The sequence below is a fragment of the Schistocerca americana genome, chromosome 2, assembly GCF_021461395.2.
Source record: "Schistocerca americana isolate TAMUIC-IGC-003095 chromosome 2, iqSchAmer2.1, whole genome shotgun sequence".
NCBI classification, from domain to species: Eukaryota; Metazoa; Arthropoda; class Insecta; order Orthoptera; family Acrididae; genus Schistocerca; species Schistocerca americana.
In genome coordinates this window covers 832,239,810-832,259,181 of record NC_060120.1, presented here as the reverse complement: position 1 = coordinate 832,259,181, position 19,372 = coordinate 832,239,810, and the positions used below count along the sequence as shown (strand labels likewise).

Below are 19,372 nucleotides of genomic sequence, written 5' to 3'. Positions count from 1 at the left end.
TTTTTAAAAATTAATATCACTCTAGCTGTTTTCTAGTCTTTGGGAACACTCTTCTTCTTCCAACATTCGTTGAAGAAATGTAGCAGTTGTTGGCGTAGCATCATTCCTCCATATTTTAATAATTCAGCAGTAATGCCGTCTTTTCCTGTTACTTTTCGGTTCTCAAGTGATGTTAGTGCAGATGTTAATTCGTCAGACTGTATTTCGTCTAATCCTTTCTCTTCTAGCTGTTCAATTTCAGCAAATAGCTTTAATGATTTATCCACTGTTCTTCTTCAGTACTATTTATTTGTATCTTCTCTCTTTCTGTTGTGTTAAAGGCTTTTTAAAACCTTATATCCCATTTGTTGTCTTCCGTGGATATCATGTTCGATATTAGAAATAAACCTATCCCAGTGCTCCTGATGCGCTCTCCTTACTACGCGTTTAGCGTTATTTCTTTTCTCTTTATAGTATTGTTTGTTCTCAGTAGTGGGGATGCTGAAGTGTTTTATATGTGCATCCCGTTTTTCTTTGACAACTTTCATTATACCCTCATTCAAAATTTTTAGGCCTTTTGTTTTCTGTATTCTTTTCTTTTTACCGAGAGCTTTTTCTGCTACTCTGCATACAGTATTCTTCAGAGTTTGTGATTCTTCTTCTATATTGTCTTTAGTTTGTAAGTTTGCTAGTCCTTCATTTAATCTCCATTGGTACAGGTGCCTGATACTGTCCTCTTCAAGCAAGTTTAGGCCTACCTTGTAAACGCTTTGATCTTGTTGGTTTGTTATTTGTTTAGTTATTTTCTTCCATTTTGTAAAAAGATCTATTCTGGAGATTAGTAAGAAATGATCTGATCCTAAATCTTGCCCTCTATAAATTCTTGTATCCCTTACTTGGCCCGCTAGCATCGATATTCACGTCGCTTAGTATATTTACTAATTCTACTTCCTTTTGGGAAATTCCTCTCACATTCCAGGTTGCTACTTTGATATTTCCATTTATCCATTTATCCATTTTCGTTTGTCCTTTTTCAAAGCCTTAATTTACCTTTGAGACCATCCTGTTTCCGAGGCTCGTTTGGGTACTGGGAGTAGTGTATATTTTCTGGGAGTTGGTTACCAGCCATCTGCTCAACCCCGTTCTAGGAGGACCAGGATTTTCTTTCTGGTTTATCTCCCTCAGCCGATATGTTCCTGTTATTTAAAGGCGCCGGAAATAAGTTCGCCTTTCATCCTCTCCCATCGGTTTTGTAGCCTGTATCCACTTTGTGTCATACATTGTCTAGGGGTCTCACGGCTCATGCCTTCTAGTATGTGCGAGTAGACTTTGTTGGCAGAGCTGCATTGAAAATTTTACTATTAAAAACAGTCTTGATCACGATTTATTTATCAAGGTGACCGGTTTCGACCACTACTGTGGTCATCTTCAGACCATTGAGTAGGAACCTCTTTCTGTTGGAGAATCACTAGTGATCCTCCAACAGAAAGAGGTTCCTACTCAATGGTCTGAAGATGACCATTGTAGTGGTCGAAACCGGTCACCTTGATAAATAAATCGTGATCAAGACTGTTTTTAATAGTAAATATTTGTAAGGCATTGATCACTGCCTCTCCCATAATGTATTCAAAAGTAATTACAGCATTGAAACCCTTGAGGACTGATTGATTTCTCAAATTTCAGTGGACATTTCCCAGAGTTTTGTTTCTGCAAACAAGTTTCGGCAGCCTGAGCGGACTCCAGGGTCCTTTGCCAACCTTTGATTGTTGGAGAATGGAAAAGAGGCCTCGAAACCTAATACCATTGGGGTCGAAAGAGTAAGAGTTGGTCAAGGGAGGTCGATAGGAAAGAAAACAGAAGAAGCCTGGCACAAGTAAGCGTAAGTAATGTCAGATTTAGCTAAGGGCCCATGTGGTTGCCACCCACATACTCTCAAGACAGGAGCCCCCTTGGGGGACTACTCTTTGTCTGGAATCTCACCAACTGACCTGTCTGGCATAGGTGACACTTCAGGGAGCATAGCTCCCTCCAGAATAGCTCAGTGGATCACTGATACACACAAATCTTCTCACCAAAGTTAAGGTGGTAGTCCTTGAGGAGGCAGTTTTTCTACTTAGCGTTCATAATCAGTACGAGCGCTCGATTCGTGAAGACGATGTTGGGGATATTATGGATGCTGTTTAGCCCGGGTACCAGTACAACGATTAGGCATTTCAACGATTAGGCATTTCAAAATCTAAGGTATGGCGTAAACTACAATAATCTGTATTCTTACCATAAACAAAAAGTGTATCATTTACATCCGGGAGATCCTGCCCTTCGCTTGGAGCTGTGCAACTGGTTAAAACACTACTCGTCAGTCCCACAAATACATTTTATCTACCGCTAAGGCACTGTTTACTCGAGATGGTATAAACAATTTACATTACGAGCACGTATGGTCTGAAGCAAACCCACATGCAACAGTGCAACGCAATTTCCAACAGCGATTTAGCGTAAATGTGTGGTGTGGTATAATCAACACACACTTTGTTGGACCATTCATTTTCCCAATACGTCTAACTGGCGAGACGTACTTGCAATTCCTTCAAGAAGAACTGCCCCGCTTGCTCGAAGATGTTTCACTTGCACGCGATTGCAAATGTATATTCAACATGACGGCGCGCCTCTACATTTCAACAACGCCGTTACTACACATTTAAATGGACATTTTCCCCAGAAATCGACTGGTCGTGATGCTACACGTCCGTGACCACCCAGATCGCCCGATTTTACACAAAAAAATTTTTGTGTATGGGAATGGATGAAAGACATAGTTTATGAGGACAATGTCAATACACGTGAGGCATTACTTGCTCGCATTATTAATGCAATAGACGAAATTACGAACAACCCTGTGAAACTGAGACGAGCAGCAAATTCTGTTCATACACGTGCGGCTAAATGCATTGAAGTCGATGGGGACATTTTTGAAAATTTATTATGAATGTATTGTCAAATTGTATGTACACTGTACAACTTTCTGAGCTTTGTTTTTTTCGGTTTAACATGAATTCACGTGTGCTATGGTATTAATAGAAGCAGATTAGCTGACACATTATATAGTTTTAATCAACGTTATTGCCGTCATTTTACTAACATTAAATTCTCTACAACTTCTGTTGAAAACTTTGTGCAGTGGTCTGGAATTTAAAAAACAAATTGGTCCAAGTGTTTAATAAATTAAAAATTTTACGAAATTTCTTCTTTGGTTCTCTGGATGTTCTGGAAAACTACTGCAGATACACATCTGGGACATGTTTTATTAGATTCACCAGATCAGTAGCAACAAAACAAATGGAAATCGTACTTACTTTAACCTCGTACTGTTTTGTGATGGCTTCATATTAGACAAGTTGCTAAATTTCAGGCAAAATCTTTTATTAGCCGTAACTCCGTAACTAAACATTTGCGGACCTTTGTTTATATGAACTTTTTTCTTTAGTTTTACTTGTAGAATAAAATATTACAAAATTTTCATATATTCGTGAATCAGAATCACCCTGTATGTCCACCACTCATATTTACAGCTTGAAGAAAAATAGAAGCAAGCTCCGTGCTCAACATCCTGTTGAGGAGCAGGTCATTGGAGACCTAGCACAATCTCGCAATCGGGTTCCCCGGTGTGTGGGTTGACCTGTTTGCAGAAACGACGACAAAAAACAAAACTGGACGGGTGGTCGGGGATTTGACAGGCCGTTCTCCGTAATATGAGTTCAGTACCGTACCAGTACGCCACCTCGTTCCCGCTAACCATGTGCGGTACACTTAAGTAGGTGCATGGATGTGCTTCATCATCCATGCGGTCTTTTAATATCGGAAAGTATGTTTGAGGACATTTTTAAAAATATTTTACGCTCCTTACGCCTCAGGGTTCGAGTAATGACCTATTTGATGGTTAGGGACTTCTCAGCTGTATACCAAGCTAACGGACAGTGGGGCAAAAGGAGTCCCAATTAGAAACATTTGTGATGAGATTAGCAGTTATGACTTTTGCTTTACAACCAAGAGAAACTTGCCGAAAACTTTGGTCGAAGCCAGAGAACTGGAACTATTGTTCATTTAATTCTAGGAGAATATATTCTCAGGTGAAAAAAATATGAAGCCTAATGAATGTGAATATGTACTGGTTTATGCGAATACCGAGTAAAGCTGATGATTTCTCGACATGTGAAGTTTCTTTTCGCATGAAGAGCATAGCGCCCTTTAATGCCTTGCCCTGCTTTATTTATTGCTGTCTGGATTCCATTTACTTGCGTCTAAGACAAAGGTCCTCTTCTTTTTCTACCTTGTACTCTATTTCTATTGTTAAATTATCTCTATGCGGGAAGGGCGATAATCGGCCCAGTCATTAGCCTATGTATTGAGGGAAACCTCTCTTAAACCGCAGTCAGGTACATGTTTTATTCTACGTTCTTTTAGTTCTATTAGTTAGTTCTGTTCTTCTCCCGTTTCATCTTCTGAGTTCAATAGTAAATGATGCAGATGCCATGCAGTATTGTTGAGCTGCATTTGATTATTGTCTTGCTTTTCAGGCTCCATGCATTCTTTGACAATATGTACTGGTTTAGGGTATTCGACTGGGGAATTTAGAGTGATCGTGGTTACAGTTACTAGTTCCGTTGGGTTGTCTGAGTCTGTTTTTTCCTACTTCCGCTGTCGGTTGGATCTGAAGTTTTTGTAGCAGTACTGAGTTGATGTGTTCACAGACAGTGTTGTTGCTTCTTCGTGGAGATAATCTGGTGGCGTTCCCTTGCTGATTTATTTACATAACCGCGAGATTGCTACAGCGAGAGCCTCTGTGTGGACAAGATAAGATTTGGAGGCACGACTGGCCACAGTCTTTGTTTAGAAAAGAAGCAACGATACACTTACTATAGTTCAAAGAAAACGGAATGCAGTAAACTGTACTAGCTTGGGGATTAGAATCTTCCAAGGATTTGCTCGGCAGAAACTACGTGAAAATACCCTGCCTGTTACCTGCAAGTAAAAAATGGAGGAGAACGGCGCAGTTTAACTCACAAAACTCCGTGTCACTTAAAGGATAGTTGTAAAACAATAAGAATTTCACCAGAGGATACTGTAATTAAGATCATATCGAATATATGTCTTAGCTCAACAAATGTCCATACGACTACATTAAAAATACGTATAAATTAAATTATTCCGAAGATCAAATTTATATTATATTAATTGTGCAAAATCCGTCAGAATAATAAACGAAAATCCCGTATGAAGGGATGTGGAATGACTCCCTTACAGCAGAAAAGAGACGCAGCTATTTTAAACTGCGTCTGAACTCAGCCTCTTACAGCGGCAGTCCTCTTCTGTATGACATTTCGCCGTCTGTCATTTAATTGTACATTTTTACGTTTTTGAGCGTGATCAATACCACCGGTTCCTTTTGTAACTTCACAAAACACTGGTCATAATCTAACCGGCAGGTGACTGCGCCGTTTTTAGTGCAAGGATATTGAATTAACTGCTCAATATCCATCCGCCGGCCGCTGTGGTCGAGCGGTTCTAGGCGCTTCAGTCCGGAACCACGCGGCTGCTACGGTCGCAGGTTCGAATCTTGCCTCGGGCATGGATATGTGTGATGTCCTTAGGTTAGTTAGGTATAAGTAGCTCTAAGTCTAGGGGTCTGATGACCTCAGATGTTAAGTCCCATAGTGCTTACAAGGGAACCTCCCCATCGCACCCCCCTCAGATTTAGTTATCATTTGGTACAGTGGATAGGCTTTGAAAAACTGAACACAGATCAATCGAGAAAACAGGAAGAAATTGTGTGGAACTATGAAAAAAATAAGTAAAATATACAAACTGAGTAGTCCATGAGCAACATAGGCAACATCAAGGAGTGTGTGAGCTAAGGAGCGCCATGGTCCTGTGGTTAGCGTGAGCAGCTGCGGAACGAGTGGTCCTTGGTTCAAGTCTTCCCTCTAGTGAAAAGTTTACTCTCTTTATTTTCACAAAGTTATGATCTGTCCGTTCGTTCATTGACGTCTCTGTTCACTGTAATAAGTTTAGTGTCCGTGTTTTGCGGCCACACCGCACAACCGTGCGATCGTTATTGAAGTCGCGAGCTATATTTGCTGGATTCATATTGCCCACGGAATACACCTCACATATTTAATGCACTCTCGTCCAAAGTGCCGAACAGTCAACTACCAGCCAGGGAGCCTAGTTAGCATGAATACTCTCTTCCGTGCGCTGTAGTCGACTGACGTCGTGTGTTTCGATGTTTGTTTAGGTGTAGCGTCCCCACACTACGACGCAGTTACCTCGCATCGGACGGACGGACCGACAGATAATAACTGTCTGAAAATACAAAATCGAACTTTTCACTCGAGGGAAGAATCGAACCAAGGACCTCTCAATCCGCAGCTGCTCACTCTAACCACCCGACCACGGCGCTCCATAGCTCAGGCTATCCTTGATGTTACCTATCTTGCGCATGGACTGCTCAGTTTTCATATTTTGCTTATTTTTTTCATAGTTCCACACAACTTCTTCCTGTTTTCTCAATTGATCTGTGTTCAGTTTTTCAAGGCCTATCCACTGTGCCAACTTGTAACTAAATCTGAGGGGGGTGCGATGGGGAGGTTCCCTTGTTAGAGCCATTTGAACCATTTGAATATCCATCCTATTTTCTCCTTGATGTATCATAATTATATCCTTTATGTGTCATACCGAGCTTAACATTTACTGACTCTGTCAACGTATTTAATGGCCAATAGATGTGTTTTAAACTAACAATAACAACGGCGCATGTAGAACATCACGCGCTACAATTTATGGGAGACCCGGCGCCTCATCGTCATAAACTATAACTTTCTATTTTCAAGAGTTCGATGATTACTACACAAGAAGTTAGGCGTACTGCGAAACTAAGGCTACAGTGTGTTGTCAATCTGTTAATATCGCAATAACGCTGTAAGGGCGTGAACGCGGCGTGGACGCCAGTGATCGTTCAATGAAGCGCCTTTGTCTTAGGTCATCTTCAACCTCTAAGCCTGAAATCAGCTCGTCATCCCCTCTCATATTACTTCACTAATGTATCGTTCCACACATCAATAGCCGAAAGCGCTGACGCGTGCTATACCGTTGGTCCTAAACCTAGAGACAAATGATTCGAATTCTGATGGAAGGCAATAGTATGGGTAAATCTATACTATGCTGTCGTGCGACCACATACGCGTACGCTACACTGAGATGCACTCAGTCAAATGCTAGACACTGTAATTTTCTCTATCGTCATTGATGCGGCCCGCCACAAATTCCTCTCCTGTGCCAACCTCTTCATCTCAGAGTAGCACTTGCAACCTACGTTCTCAATTATTTGTTGGATATTTTTCAATCGCTGTCTATCTCCACAGTTTTTACCCTCTACAGTACCTTCAAGTGCCATGGAAGTTATTCCTTGATGTCTTAATCCATGTCACAACACCCTGTCCCTTCTTCTTGTCAGTGTATTCCACATGTTCCTCTCCTCGTCGATTCTTCAGAAAACCTCCTCATTCATTATCTTATCAGTCCATCTACTTTTTATCTTCCTTCCATAGCACCACGTCTCAAACGCTTCGATTTTCTTGCTTTCCGGTTGTTCCACAGTCCATGACGCACTGTCATACAATGCTATGCTCCAGACGTACCTTCTCAAAAAATTGTTTCACAGATTAAAGCCGATGTTTGATACTAGCAGACTTCTCTTTGTCTGTGCTAGTCTGCTTTTTATATCCTCCTTGCTTCGTACGTCATGCACGATCTTGTTTCCAAGGCAGCAGAATTCCTTAACTTCCCGGTTCCCAATTTTTATGTTGAGTTTATCGCTAAATTCATTTCTGATACTCCTCACTCCTCCAGTCTTTCTTCAGTTTGCTCTCAATGCAAGTGTGTGTTCATTAGACAGTTCATGCCATTCGACAAGTCCTCTATTTCTTTCTCCTTTCACTGAGGATAGCAATGTAAAATATGATACTATAATTGAAAGCTTTTCTCTCTGAATTTTAATCCCACTGTTAAACCTTTATTTTATTTCTGTCACTAGATGAATACCCGGCGTCTTCTAATAGTCCATCTCCTCATTCCCACTCTCTCTGTCCATCTCTCCCTCCACCTCCTCTCTGTCCATCTCCTCTTGCCTGTCTCTCTCTGTCCACTTCCTACTCCCCACCCCATCTCTCTGTTCTTCTCCTACTCCCCCATCTCCCTGCTCATCTCCTCCTCTTTCCATCCTCTGTCCATCTCCTCCTCTCCTCTGCCCATCTCCTCCTCTTCCCATTCATTGTCCATTTCCGCTATCCTCTCCATCTGCTCATCTCCTGCTCCCCCTTTACTGCCTATGCTTCCTCCACCTGACTGTGTCCACTTCTCCTCTTTGCCTTTTCTTTCTCTCTGTCAATTCCCCCTCCCACTTTCCGCGTCCTTCGTCTTGCTCCCCCCCCCCCCCCCCCTCTATCTGTCCCCATTTCCTTCTTCCTCTCACTGTCTGTCCATCTCCTCCTTCCTTTTTTCTCTCGGGTTTATCCCGCTCACCCCACATGGAGGCTGGTGGTTTTAACTCCCTCAGTATTTCTTTCCACATTTTAACTAATATGTGTACCAAAATTGGTTGAAATTGGTACAGTGACTTAGGAAGAGATGTGGAACATACATGCGTACACACATGTATACACTAAGTGATCAAAAGTATCCGTACACCTGGCTGAAAATGACTTACAAGTTCGTGGCGCCCTCTATTGGTAATGCTGGAATTCAGTATGGTCTTGGCCCACCCTTAGCCTTGATGTCAGCTTCCAATCTCGCAGGCATACGTTCTATCAGATGCTGGAAGGTTTCTTGGGGAATGGCAGCCCATGCTTCACGGAGTACTGCTCCGAGGAGAGGTCTGTGAGGCCTGGCACGAAGTCGGCGTTCCAAAACATCACAAAGGTGTTCTGTAGGATTCAGATCAGGACTCTGTGCAGGCCAGTCCATTACAGGAATGATGTTATTGTCGTGTAACCACTCCGCCACAGGCCGTGCGTTATGAACAGGTGCTCGATCGTGTTGAAAGATGCAATTGCCATCTGTGAATTGCTTTTCAACAGTGGGAAGCGAGAAGGTGCTTAAAACATCAATGTAGGCCTGTGCTGTGATAGTGCCACGCAAAACAACAAGGAGTGGAAGCCCCCTCCATGAAAATCACGACCACATGATAACACCACCGCCTTCAAATTTTGCTATTGGCACTACACACGCTGGCAGATGACGTTCACCGGGAATTCGCCAAACCCACACACTGACATCGGATCGCCACATTGCGCACCGTGATTCGTCAATCCAAACAACGTTTTTCCACTGTTCAGTTGTCCAATATTTACGCTCCTTACCCAAGTGAGGGGTCGTTTGGCATTTACCGGCGTGATGCGTGGCTTATGAACAGCCGCTCGACCATGAAATCTAAGTTTTCTCACCTCCCGCCTAACCGTCATAGTACTTGCAGTGGATCCTGATGCAGTTTGTAATTCCTGTGTGATGGTCTGGACAGATGTCTGCCTGTTACACATTACGGCCCTCTTCAACTGTCAGTGGTCTCTGTCAGTCAACAGACGAGGTCGGCCTGTACGCTTTTGTGCTGTACGTGACCTTTCACGTTTCCACTTCACTATCACATCGGAAACAGTGGATGTTTAGGAATGTGGAAATCTAGCGTACAGACGTATGACACAAGTGACATCCAATCACCTGACCAGGTTCGAAGTCCGTGGGTTCTGCGGAGCGTCCATTCTGCTCTCTCACGATGTCTAATGACTACTGAGGTCGCTGATGTGGAGTACCTGGCAGTAGGTGGCAGCACAATGTAACTAACATGAAAAACGTATGTTTTGGGGGGTATCCGGATACCTTTGATAACATAGTGTACGTACCTCCATTTTTATAGTGTGTTTGTATTCTTTCTTCGCTATACATGGTGATTATAAAGAACGCGAAACATTTCAAAACAATGTTACAGATAAATGGCCGAGAATAACGTAAAAAATGATACATCATATGAAACACAAACAATCAATTTTTTTTACAATTTTGTATGTGTATACCCTTCGTCACACGACACATATCTGATCGATAGTCCAACTCTGTCCATGCCCGATCCAGCATGTCAGGAGCGACCCTAAGAACAGCTTCCACGACGCGATGTCATACGTCTTCCAGGTTCTGTGGTAGAGGTGGAACACAAACGCTATGCTTGATTTAAATCCACAAGACAAAACCACAAGGCGTCAAGTCCGGCGACTGTGCTGGCCGCTCGAGTGGCGCCAGGTCAGCAGCCGCAACATGGCCCATCCAGAGACGTGGCGATGTCTTTTCAACTAATGTTGTACACAGTTGTGGAAATGTGGAGGAGTGCCATCTTGTTGGCAGATGGAAATCCCTGTCTTCAGTATGAAGTTGTACAATTGGCTGCAATTGCAGCTTGTCAAGATGGTTGATACCATTCACAGTTCTGTTAATGAAGAAGAAGGGTCCATTGACTACCTTCTCAGATACGACATAGAACACGTTTACTTTGTCAGAGTCCTGGACTTGTTCGATCGTTACATGTAGGTTCTCTACCCCCATATGCCTATGTTGTGTCAAATAATATTTCCCGAAATACGAAAAGTAGGTTTGTTATTGAAGAGTGAATTGTAACGAAGTCGTCTTTTTCAGTATGGTTCTGCTTATGAATGCAGATCTGCAGATGGCGCAGTTTCACGTCCTGGTTTGTGGCTTGCAAGAAATGCAATTTGGACGGCTTCATTTTAATCGCTTACGAACGATTTTCCACGATGTTGGCTGAGTAATGTTCAATTCTGCACAAGCTCTCGAGAGGTAGACTTTGTGTGAGTTCGCAACATCACGTCCCTTACACGGTTCACTGTCTGTTCTGACGCTCCCGGTATGCCCGAACGTCGTCCTCAGATTTCTTGCTCCACCTCGCTACGCTCTTGTAGTTCGCCTCCTCAGTTGAGTTTTAAGTACGTCTGATTGCCATGCAGCGGGCCCTGATTCCATTTCCGAATGGATCGGAGATTTTCTCCACTCGGAGCCGGCCTTTGTAGCCGAGCGGTTCTAGGCGTTTCAGTCTGGAGCCGCGCGACCGCTACTGTCGCAGATTCGAATGCAGCGTCGGGCATGGGTGTGTGTGATGTCCTCAGGTTAGTTAGGTTTAAGTAGTTCTACGTTCTAGGGGACTGATGACCTCAGATGTTAAGTCCCATAGTGCTCAGAGCCATTTGAATCATTTGAATCTCCACTCGGATACTGGGTGTTGTGTTGTCCTCATCATCATCGACACTCAAGTCGCCCAATGCAGTGCCACCTGAAAAGACTTGCAACTCGCTGGCCGAACTACCCGAGGTGGAGTCTCCAGGGCCTCAGCACAATACGATCATTTCATTTCATGCTGTTGTAAACTGTTGACCTTGTGTCTGGAAATATCGTTGCACACTCACTGCCTATTGACAACAATCAAATTCTAGCACACCAAACGCTTTTCCTGCATGGTTTGCCGCCATAGACAAAGAAGCCCTAATGTCATTGCCAGTGGGGAAGCTGAAACTTTTAGTTCAAGACAGGACCATGTAAAGGAACAATGACTAAACCTCGAAGGAATAGTTGACCATGCAATGGATAGATAAGCATCCAGCAGAACAGTTCATGACGGGAGAGATCCTCCGTGGTATACAATCACTGCAAAGAAACTTTTAAAGAAAAGAGACTACAGCAAATTAGCTGTAAAACAAAGCATAGAGCTGTAGATAGAGAGATGCTGAACGAAAGGCGTTTGGCTGTTGAGAGAGAAACGCATGAAACCTTGAATAACTACCGTTGCAAAATATTGTCATTTGTAGAGGCTATCTGTGGCATCGAAGCTAGTGTCCACTTACTCGTGGACAAAACAGCACTGAAATTGAGAGTAACAAAGAAAAACCAGGAATGGTTAACTCTGTTTTCAAATGTTCCTTTACAAAGGAAAACCCAGGAGTACGTTCCCAATTCAAAGAAACTTTCATCACTGATAAGGTATGAGTGTTAGTGACGTTGACAAAAAAGTTGAAATCGTTAAAATTGAATGAAGCCATAAGACCTGACGGAATCCCTGTAACATTCTATACCCAATCTGCGGTTGGGTTAGCTCCTCTATTAATTACTATCTATCGTAGATCCCCCGAACAAAAAACCGTACCGAGTTGCTGGAAGAAAGCACAGGTTACACCTGTCTATAAGACGGCCACCAGAAGTGATCTACAAAACTACCGTCCTGTACCCTTGACACCCATTCGTTACAGAATCTTAGAACATATTCTGAGCGTATACATAATAAAGTATCTCGAACAGAACGACCTTCTCCACGCCAACCAACGTGGATTGCGGAAACATAGTTCACGTGAAACCCAGCTCGCACTTTTCTCGCATGATATCCTGAAAGCCATGGATCAAGGCAGTCGGATAGATGCAGAATTTCTCTGTTTCCGAAAAGAATTTGACTGAGTACCACACTTATGCTTATTATCAAAAGTACGATCGTATGGGGTATCAGGCGAAACTTGTGACTACAGTAAGGATTTATTTCTAGGGAGGATAAAACATGTTAATTTGGATGCAGAGTCATCGACAGATGTAGAAGTAACTCGGCTGTACGCAGGAGTTATACTGGGTCCCTTGCTGTTCTTGTAGTATGTTATTGATCTTGCAGACAATACTAATAGTAACATCAGAATTTTAGTTGGTGATGCAGTTAACTACAATTAACGAAGCTTCACAGACATCCAGTCAGACTCTGATAAGATTTCAAAGTGGTGCAAAGATTGGCAACTTGCTTTAAAAGTTCAATAATATAAAATTGAGGACTTCACAAAACGATAAACATAGCGTCGTATGAATATAACGTCAGTGAGTCACAACTTGAATCGGCAAACTTATCCAAATACCTGGGTGTAACATTAATAGGGACATGAAATAGAATGATCACATAGGCTCAGTTGTGGGCAAAGCAGGCAACAGACTTTGTCCAGTTCATTGGTATAATACTGGGGAAGTGCAGTTAATCTACAACGGAAATTGTTTACAAATAACTCGTGCGATCTATTCTAGAATATTGTTCAATTGTGTGGGACCAATATCAGATAGGACTCATAGGGGATATTGAACGTATACAGAGAAGGGCAGCACGAATGATCACAGTTCTGTTTGACCTGCGGGAGAGTGTGACAGAGATGTTGAAAGAACTGAATTGGCAGACTCTTGAAGATAGACGAAAACTATCCCGAGGAATCCTACTTATAGAGTTTCAACAACCGGCTTTAAATGATAATTTTAGAAATATACTACAACCCCCTATATATCGCTCTCATAAGGAACGTGAGGACAAGGTTACACTGATTACAGCATGCACAGAAGCATTCAAACCGTCATTCTTCCCGCGCTCTGTATGTGAGTGGTACGGGAAGTAGCCCTAATAACTGGTACAGTGGGGCGTAACTTCTACCATCCACTTCACAGTGGTTCGCAGAGTATAAATGTAGATGTAGATTTTCAGCAACTACAGATGCTAGTGGCTAGTACCAACTAAAAATAAATGAAAAAGATTCTGCGAGCTTGTCTTTTACGTACTGCATCATTTGCTATGTTATGTTTGACCATTTAGCTATACTGATGTTTGTAAATGTTACATGGACTTTATAATCCATACATATTATAAAAATGGATGTATATGTGTGTGTCTTTGTTCCACAGCTCCTCCTAATCCACTCGACAGATTTGAACCAAATACTCTATCGCTGTGGGGGGTAACAACCACCTACTTGTCATAATTTCAGGAGATGTGATGTCATAAACAATGGGATGCGTAAGAACTACAGTTTCATGCATGAAATTTAAATGTATTACTTCTGTACTGCTAACTGCATTCGAAATAAATTTCTCTGACAGTATTCAAATATTTTGCTAAATGCAGCTACAGAATTATAATTCGATGATAGGCGATGAAAACCTCATAACACTATTTTGTTAAATTTTGTAGGTGATGCAAAAACGGTCTCTTAAAGAACAACATAAAGTAATACAGAAAGTTTGCTACATGTGTAACTGTATAGTTGAAACCTAGTTCGACAGATTAGAGAAATCCATGCACTTTCAAATCTCCCTTTGACTATGGAGTTAATAGTTACTGGAATTACGTTTTCACAGACTGGTGGATTTAGGAGGTTTTTATTGCCTACCAAGTCACAAACACCGAGATGCGTGAAAAATGCCGTGTCATGTGCGAAGTTTTATACATCTATTCTTCACTGGTATGACTGTCTCCCAGTCAACGCAAGAAAATCCGTGACACCTGGGAGCGGTTTTACAGCTGTCAACTGCGAAGGGCCAACGGCTGTAGGGCAAAACTGTAGCCGTCTATAGAGCTATGAAGCGCCGTTGTTATAGACGCTTTTACAAAATCGCGTTGTAGACACGCGAGACAGCTGCGCGTAACGTACACAGACACTACGAGGGTAATCCCAAAAGTAAGGTCTCCTATTTTTTTGTAAGTACATAGACCAGTTTATTTCGACAATGGTTTACATCAGTTTACAGCTTGAACATTTACCTATTTTTCGACATAATCACTATTTCTGACGATGCATTTTTGTAGACGCTGTGGCAGTTTTTGTATGCCCATGTTATACCAGCTCGCCGCCATGCTGTTCAGAAAGTTATCAACCTCTTCTTTCACCTCGTCGTCGGAGCTGAATCGCTTTCCGGCCAAATGTTCTTTTAACCTAGGGAACAGGTGATAGTCACTGGGCGCCAAGTCAGGACTATAGGGTGGGTGGGTGATTACGTTCCACTGAAACTGTTGCAGGAGAGCAACGGTTTGCCGAGCGATGTGTGGGCGAGCGTTGTCATGGAGAATGTGTACGCCCTTGCTCAGCATTCCTCTTCTCCGGTTCTGAATTGCCCGTTTGAGTTTTTTCAGAGTCGCACAGTACCTGTCAGCGTTAATTGTGGTCCCAGTGGGCATAAAGTCGACCAACAAGACCCCTTTCCGATCCCAAAAAACTGTTGTCATGACTTTACCAGCACACTGTGTTTGTTTGAATTTCCGTGGCTTTGGCGAAGAAGGATTCCGCCACTGGCGTGATCGTTGCTTGGTCTCAGGTGTAAAGTGGTATGCCCAGGTTTCGTCACACGTAACAATTGAGTCCAGAAAGTTGTCCTGTTCGGCTGCAAGGCGGTGAAGAAATACGCAGGAAGCATCAACTCGTTGCCGCATGTGGTCCTCAGTCAGCATGCGTGGCACTTATCTTGCGCACACCTTTCGGTAGTTAATTGTGGTCCCAGCGATTCAGCTCCGACGACGAGGTGAAATAAGAGGTTCATAACTTTCTGAACAGCATGACGGCGAGCAGGTAAGACACGGGCATACAAAAACTGCCACAGCGTCTACAAAAATGCATCGACAGAAATAGTGATTATGTCGAAAAATAGGTAAATGTTCAAGCTGTAAACTGATGTAAACCATTGTAGAAATAAACAGGTGTATGTACTTATAAAAAAATAGGAGACCTTACTTTTGGGATTACCTTCGTACGTTTCTTAGTATGGGTACTTTACTTACAGATTTTTACTTTATGCACGTTTCTTTGTTTGACTGCCTCGTAATTTCAAAGGTGTTTTCACGGATACATGTCAATGATATTTTTTGATAGTATGCTATAAACAAAGTTCGGTTTTTTGTTTTCGTTTCTCATAGAAAATTAGCAAAACGAATGCCCGGGCAATGCAGGGATTGTCACCTAGCTATATTGTAATTATGTAGCTGTAGATGCATTCTACGTAGATTACTAATTACGCCTCACCAATTAGTCGAGTTTCACGGGAAACCAGGGAAAAACCGCGGAAGAGGGCTTGAACCTCACGACACAGTTACTGAGGTACATCGAAGAAGTTTTTTCTTTACTAAACTCCAAACAGTTATACATAGTGATTTCTGTAGAAAATCGGTTGGTTTTGTTTACAGAAAGTTCTTTGGCATAAGGAACAGATTTCTGAAAATGTTTTGCTTTTCATATGTAGCAATTACAGAATATCCAGAAATTTCGATAAGTTCTCTATTATTTCGTTGGCTTGTTTTTTTGGGTGGAGAATCTGAGTTATATAGAGTTGTTTCTTATCAATTTCTACAGGCATTGCCTGTTGCTCGGTTCATGCTTCGACGAAAGATTCTTTTAAAGGTATTTCGTTTTACCTTTCTTGACTGACAGTGCGGATGCCGTCTGTTGTAAAAGGTTGGAGCAGCTGTCTGACGTGTTAGCGAAGCGTGTAATGGGTTGTTGCATCTCACGGCCATCAGCAATATGGAAGATACAGCTTGTACACTCGCCGTTAGGCATCAGATGGTAACAACTGAAAAAAAAATTTCCTGGGGAAGAAAAACAAGAGAATGATTAACTGTCAAATGGGGAGGCAGCAGACTGCTCTTCTCATAACAGTTTTGTAGTTAACCTAGCTTAGCTATTGAAATCGTGTGGAATTAGGAAGTGCCAGTCTGTTACAGAATTTTCCTATTATTACTACACACAGTCGTCCTTGCTTCCTTTGACAATTAGCCACTGTTTCTAAGTACACTAATAATAATGTACTGTATGTAACACATACGAGTACTTGCTAAGTGTCTTTGTGGTTCATTACTTGCGGTCTGATGAAATCTTTTATACAGTTTTAAGCTGGGCGCAGCGTACCGCCTTCAATTAACGACGCCGCATGGAAGCCTGATTGTCGCTCCAGCGACGGTTCCGTTGCTATCATCAGTTAGTTTATACCCGAGCCCGAGTCAAGAATGGACAATGTTTCTTCTATGAAACAAACGAATTCATACACTACTGGCCATTAAAATTGCTGCACCACGAAGATGACGTGCTACAGACGCGAAATTTAACCGACAGGAAGAAGATGCTGTGATATGCAAATGATTAGCTTTTTAGAGCATTCACACAAGGTTGGCGCCGGTGGCGAAACCTACAACGTGCTGACATGAGGAAAGTTTCCAACCGATTTCTCGTACACAAACAGCAGTTGACCGGCGTTGCCTGGTGAAACGTTGTTGTGATGCCTCGTGTAAGGAGAAGAAATGCCTATCATCACGTTTCCGACTTTGATAAGGGTCGGATTCGAGCCTATCGCAATTGCGGTTTATCGTATCGCGACATTGCTGCTCGCGTTGGTCGAGATCCAATGATTGTTAGCAGAATATGGAATCGGTGGGTTCAGGAGGGTAATACGGAACGCCGTGCTGGATCACAACGGCCTCGTATCACTAGCAGTCGAGATGACAGGCATCTTATCCGCATGGCTGTAACGGATCGTGCAGCCACGTCTCAATCTCTGAGTCAAGAGATGGGGACGTTTGCAAGACAACAACCATCTGCACGAACAGTTCGACGACGTTTGCAGCAGCGTGGACTATCAGCTCGGTGACCATGGCTGCGGTTACCCTTGACGCTGCATCACAGACAGGAGCGCCTGCGATGGTGCACACAACGATGAACCTGGGTGCACGAATGGCAAAACGTCAGTTTTTCGGATGAATCCAGGTTCTGTTTACATCATCATGATGGTCACATCCGTGTTTGGCGACATCACTGTGAACGCAGATTGGAATCGTGTATTCGTCATCGCCATACTGGCGTCTCACGCGGCGTGATGGAATGGGGTGCCATTGGTTACACGTCTCGGTCACTTCTTGTTCGCATTGACGGCACGTTGAACAGTGGACGTTATATTTCAGACGTGTTACGACCCGCGGCTCTACCCTTCATTCGATCCCTGGGAAACCTTGCATTTCAGCAGAATAATGCTCGACCGCATGTTGCAGATCCTATACGGGCCTTTCTGGATACAGAAAATGTTCGACTGCTGCCCTGGCCAGCACATTCTCCAGATCTGTCACCAATTGAAAACGTCTTGTCAATGGTGGCCGAGCAACTGGCTCGTCACAATAGGCCAGTCACTACTATTGATGAACTGTGGTATCGTGTTGAAGCTGCATGGGTAGCTGTAGCTGTACACGCCATCCACGCTCTGATTCAATGACCAGGCGTATTAAGGCCGTTATTACGGCGAGAGGTGGTTGTTCTGGGTACTGATTTCTCAGGATCTATGCACCCAAATTGGGTGAAAATGTAATCACAAGTCAGTTCTAGTATAATATATTTGTCCAATGAATCATCTGCATTTCTTCTTGGTGTAGCAATTTTAATGGCCAGTTGTGTATTTGTGACTGATCGTACTTCCACACATACGCAGCAGAAATTCACATCTTTCAAGGCGAAGTGAGAAGTTTCGAGTCTGAAACCCTAGGCTTTGTTCTTAGTCTTTAATTCTTACTTTCACTGTGCTTGGAACCTCGATTACACAGTAGCTCGTTGAGCGTTTGCCGTTGTTCGCAGGTGTGCGCAGTTTTGCTGGCGGTGTGCTGCCTTTCTGCCGCGGAAGAGAAAGCGCGTGCCAAGACGGAGAAGCGAGGCCTGCTGGGGCTCGGCTATGGTGGCTTCGGCGGCGGCTACGGAGGCGGGTACGGCTACGGAGGCGGCTACGGGGGCGGGTACGGCTACGGTGGCGGGTACGGCTTTGGGGGCGGCTATGGGGAGGTCAAGGCCGTCACCATCACCAAGGAGGTGCCGGTGCCGGTACCGCAGCCGTACCCGGTGCCGGTGGAGAGGAACGTGCCGTACCCGGTCAGCGTGCCCGTGAAGGTGCCCGTGGACAGCCCGTACCCCGTGCACGTGCCGCAGCCGTACCCCGTGCCCGTGGAGAAGCCGGTGCCGTTCCCCGTGAGCGTGCCCGAGGCCGTGCCCGTGGCCGTACCTCACCCCGTGCTCGTCAAGCAGCCCGTGCCCGTCGTCGTCAAGGACGCCGGCTTCGGCGGAGGCTACGGGGGATTCGGAGGCGGGTACTCCAGCTTCGGTGGCTTCGGGGGTTACCACCACTAAACGTCATCCGTGCCGTCGCAGCCACTCATCTGACAGCCATCTTCACAGTAGAACTGCGCCACCACATATTTCCATTCGTATGTTTCCTTTTTGTTAGATCGAGATCTCTATGTATCAAAAATTTGCAGATTACTGTTGATTCCAATAAAATATTGCAATAAAATTACGTGCAAAGATTAAGATGTTTCATTTATTTTCATACTCATTCTGGTCACATTACCTTGGCTGACCAGATTTCAGAGAGTAAAAAACCGAGACACTTGTGTTTGTACTTTATACCTGACTTCGTCATTACACTTACGCTGTCCGCCACCGGTAGCTGAGTGGTCGCCGGCACGGTAGCTCAGCGT

At 43.6% G+C, this 19,372-nt stretch overlaps 1 protein-coding gene across 1 annotated transcript in view; it reads left to right on the top strand.

Annotated features, from left to right (window-relative positions):
- Positions 1-19,108, top strand: part of LOC124596010 (cuticle protein 79-like) — a 35,718-nt gene extending 16,610 nt beyond the window's left edge. The window contains exon 2 of the mRNA XM_047134963.1: positions 18,480-19,108. Coding sequence (XP_046990919.1) covers positions 18,480-19,022 — 543 coding nt within the window. The 3' untranslated portion in view covers positions 19,023-19,108. The remainder of the gene's footprint in view (positions 1-18,479) is intronic.
- The last annotated feature ends 264 nt before the right edge of the window (positions 19,109-19,372 follow it).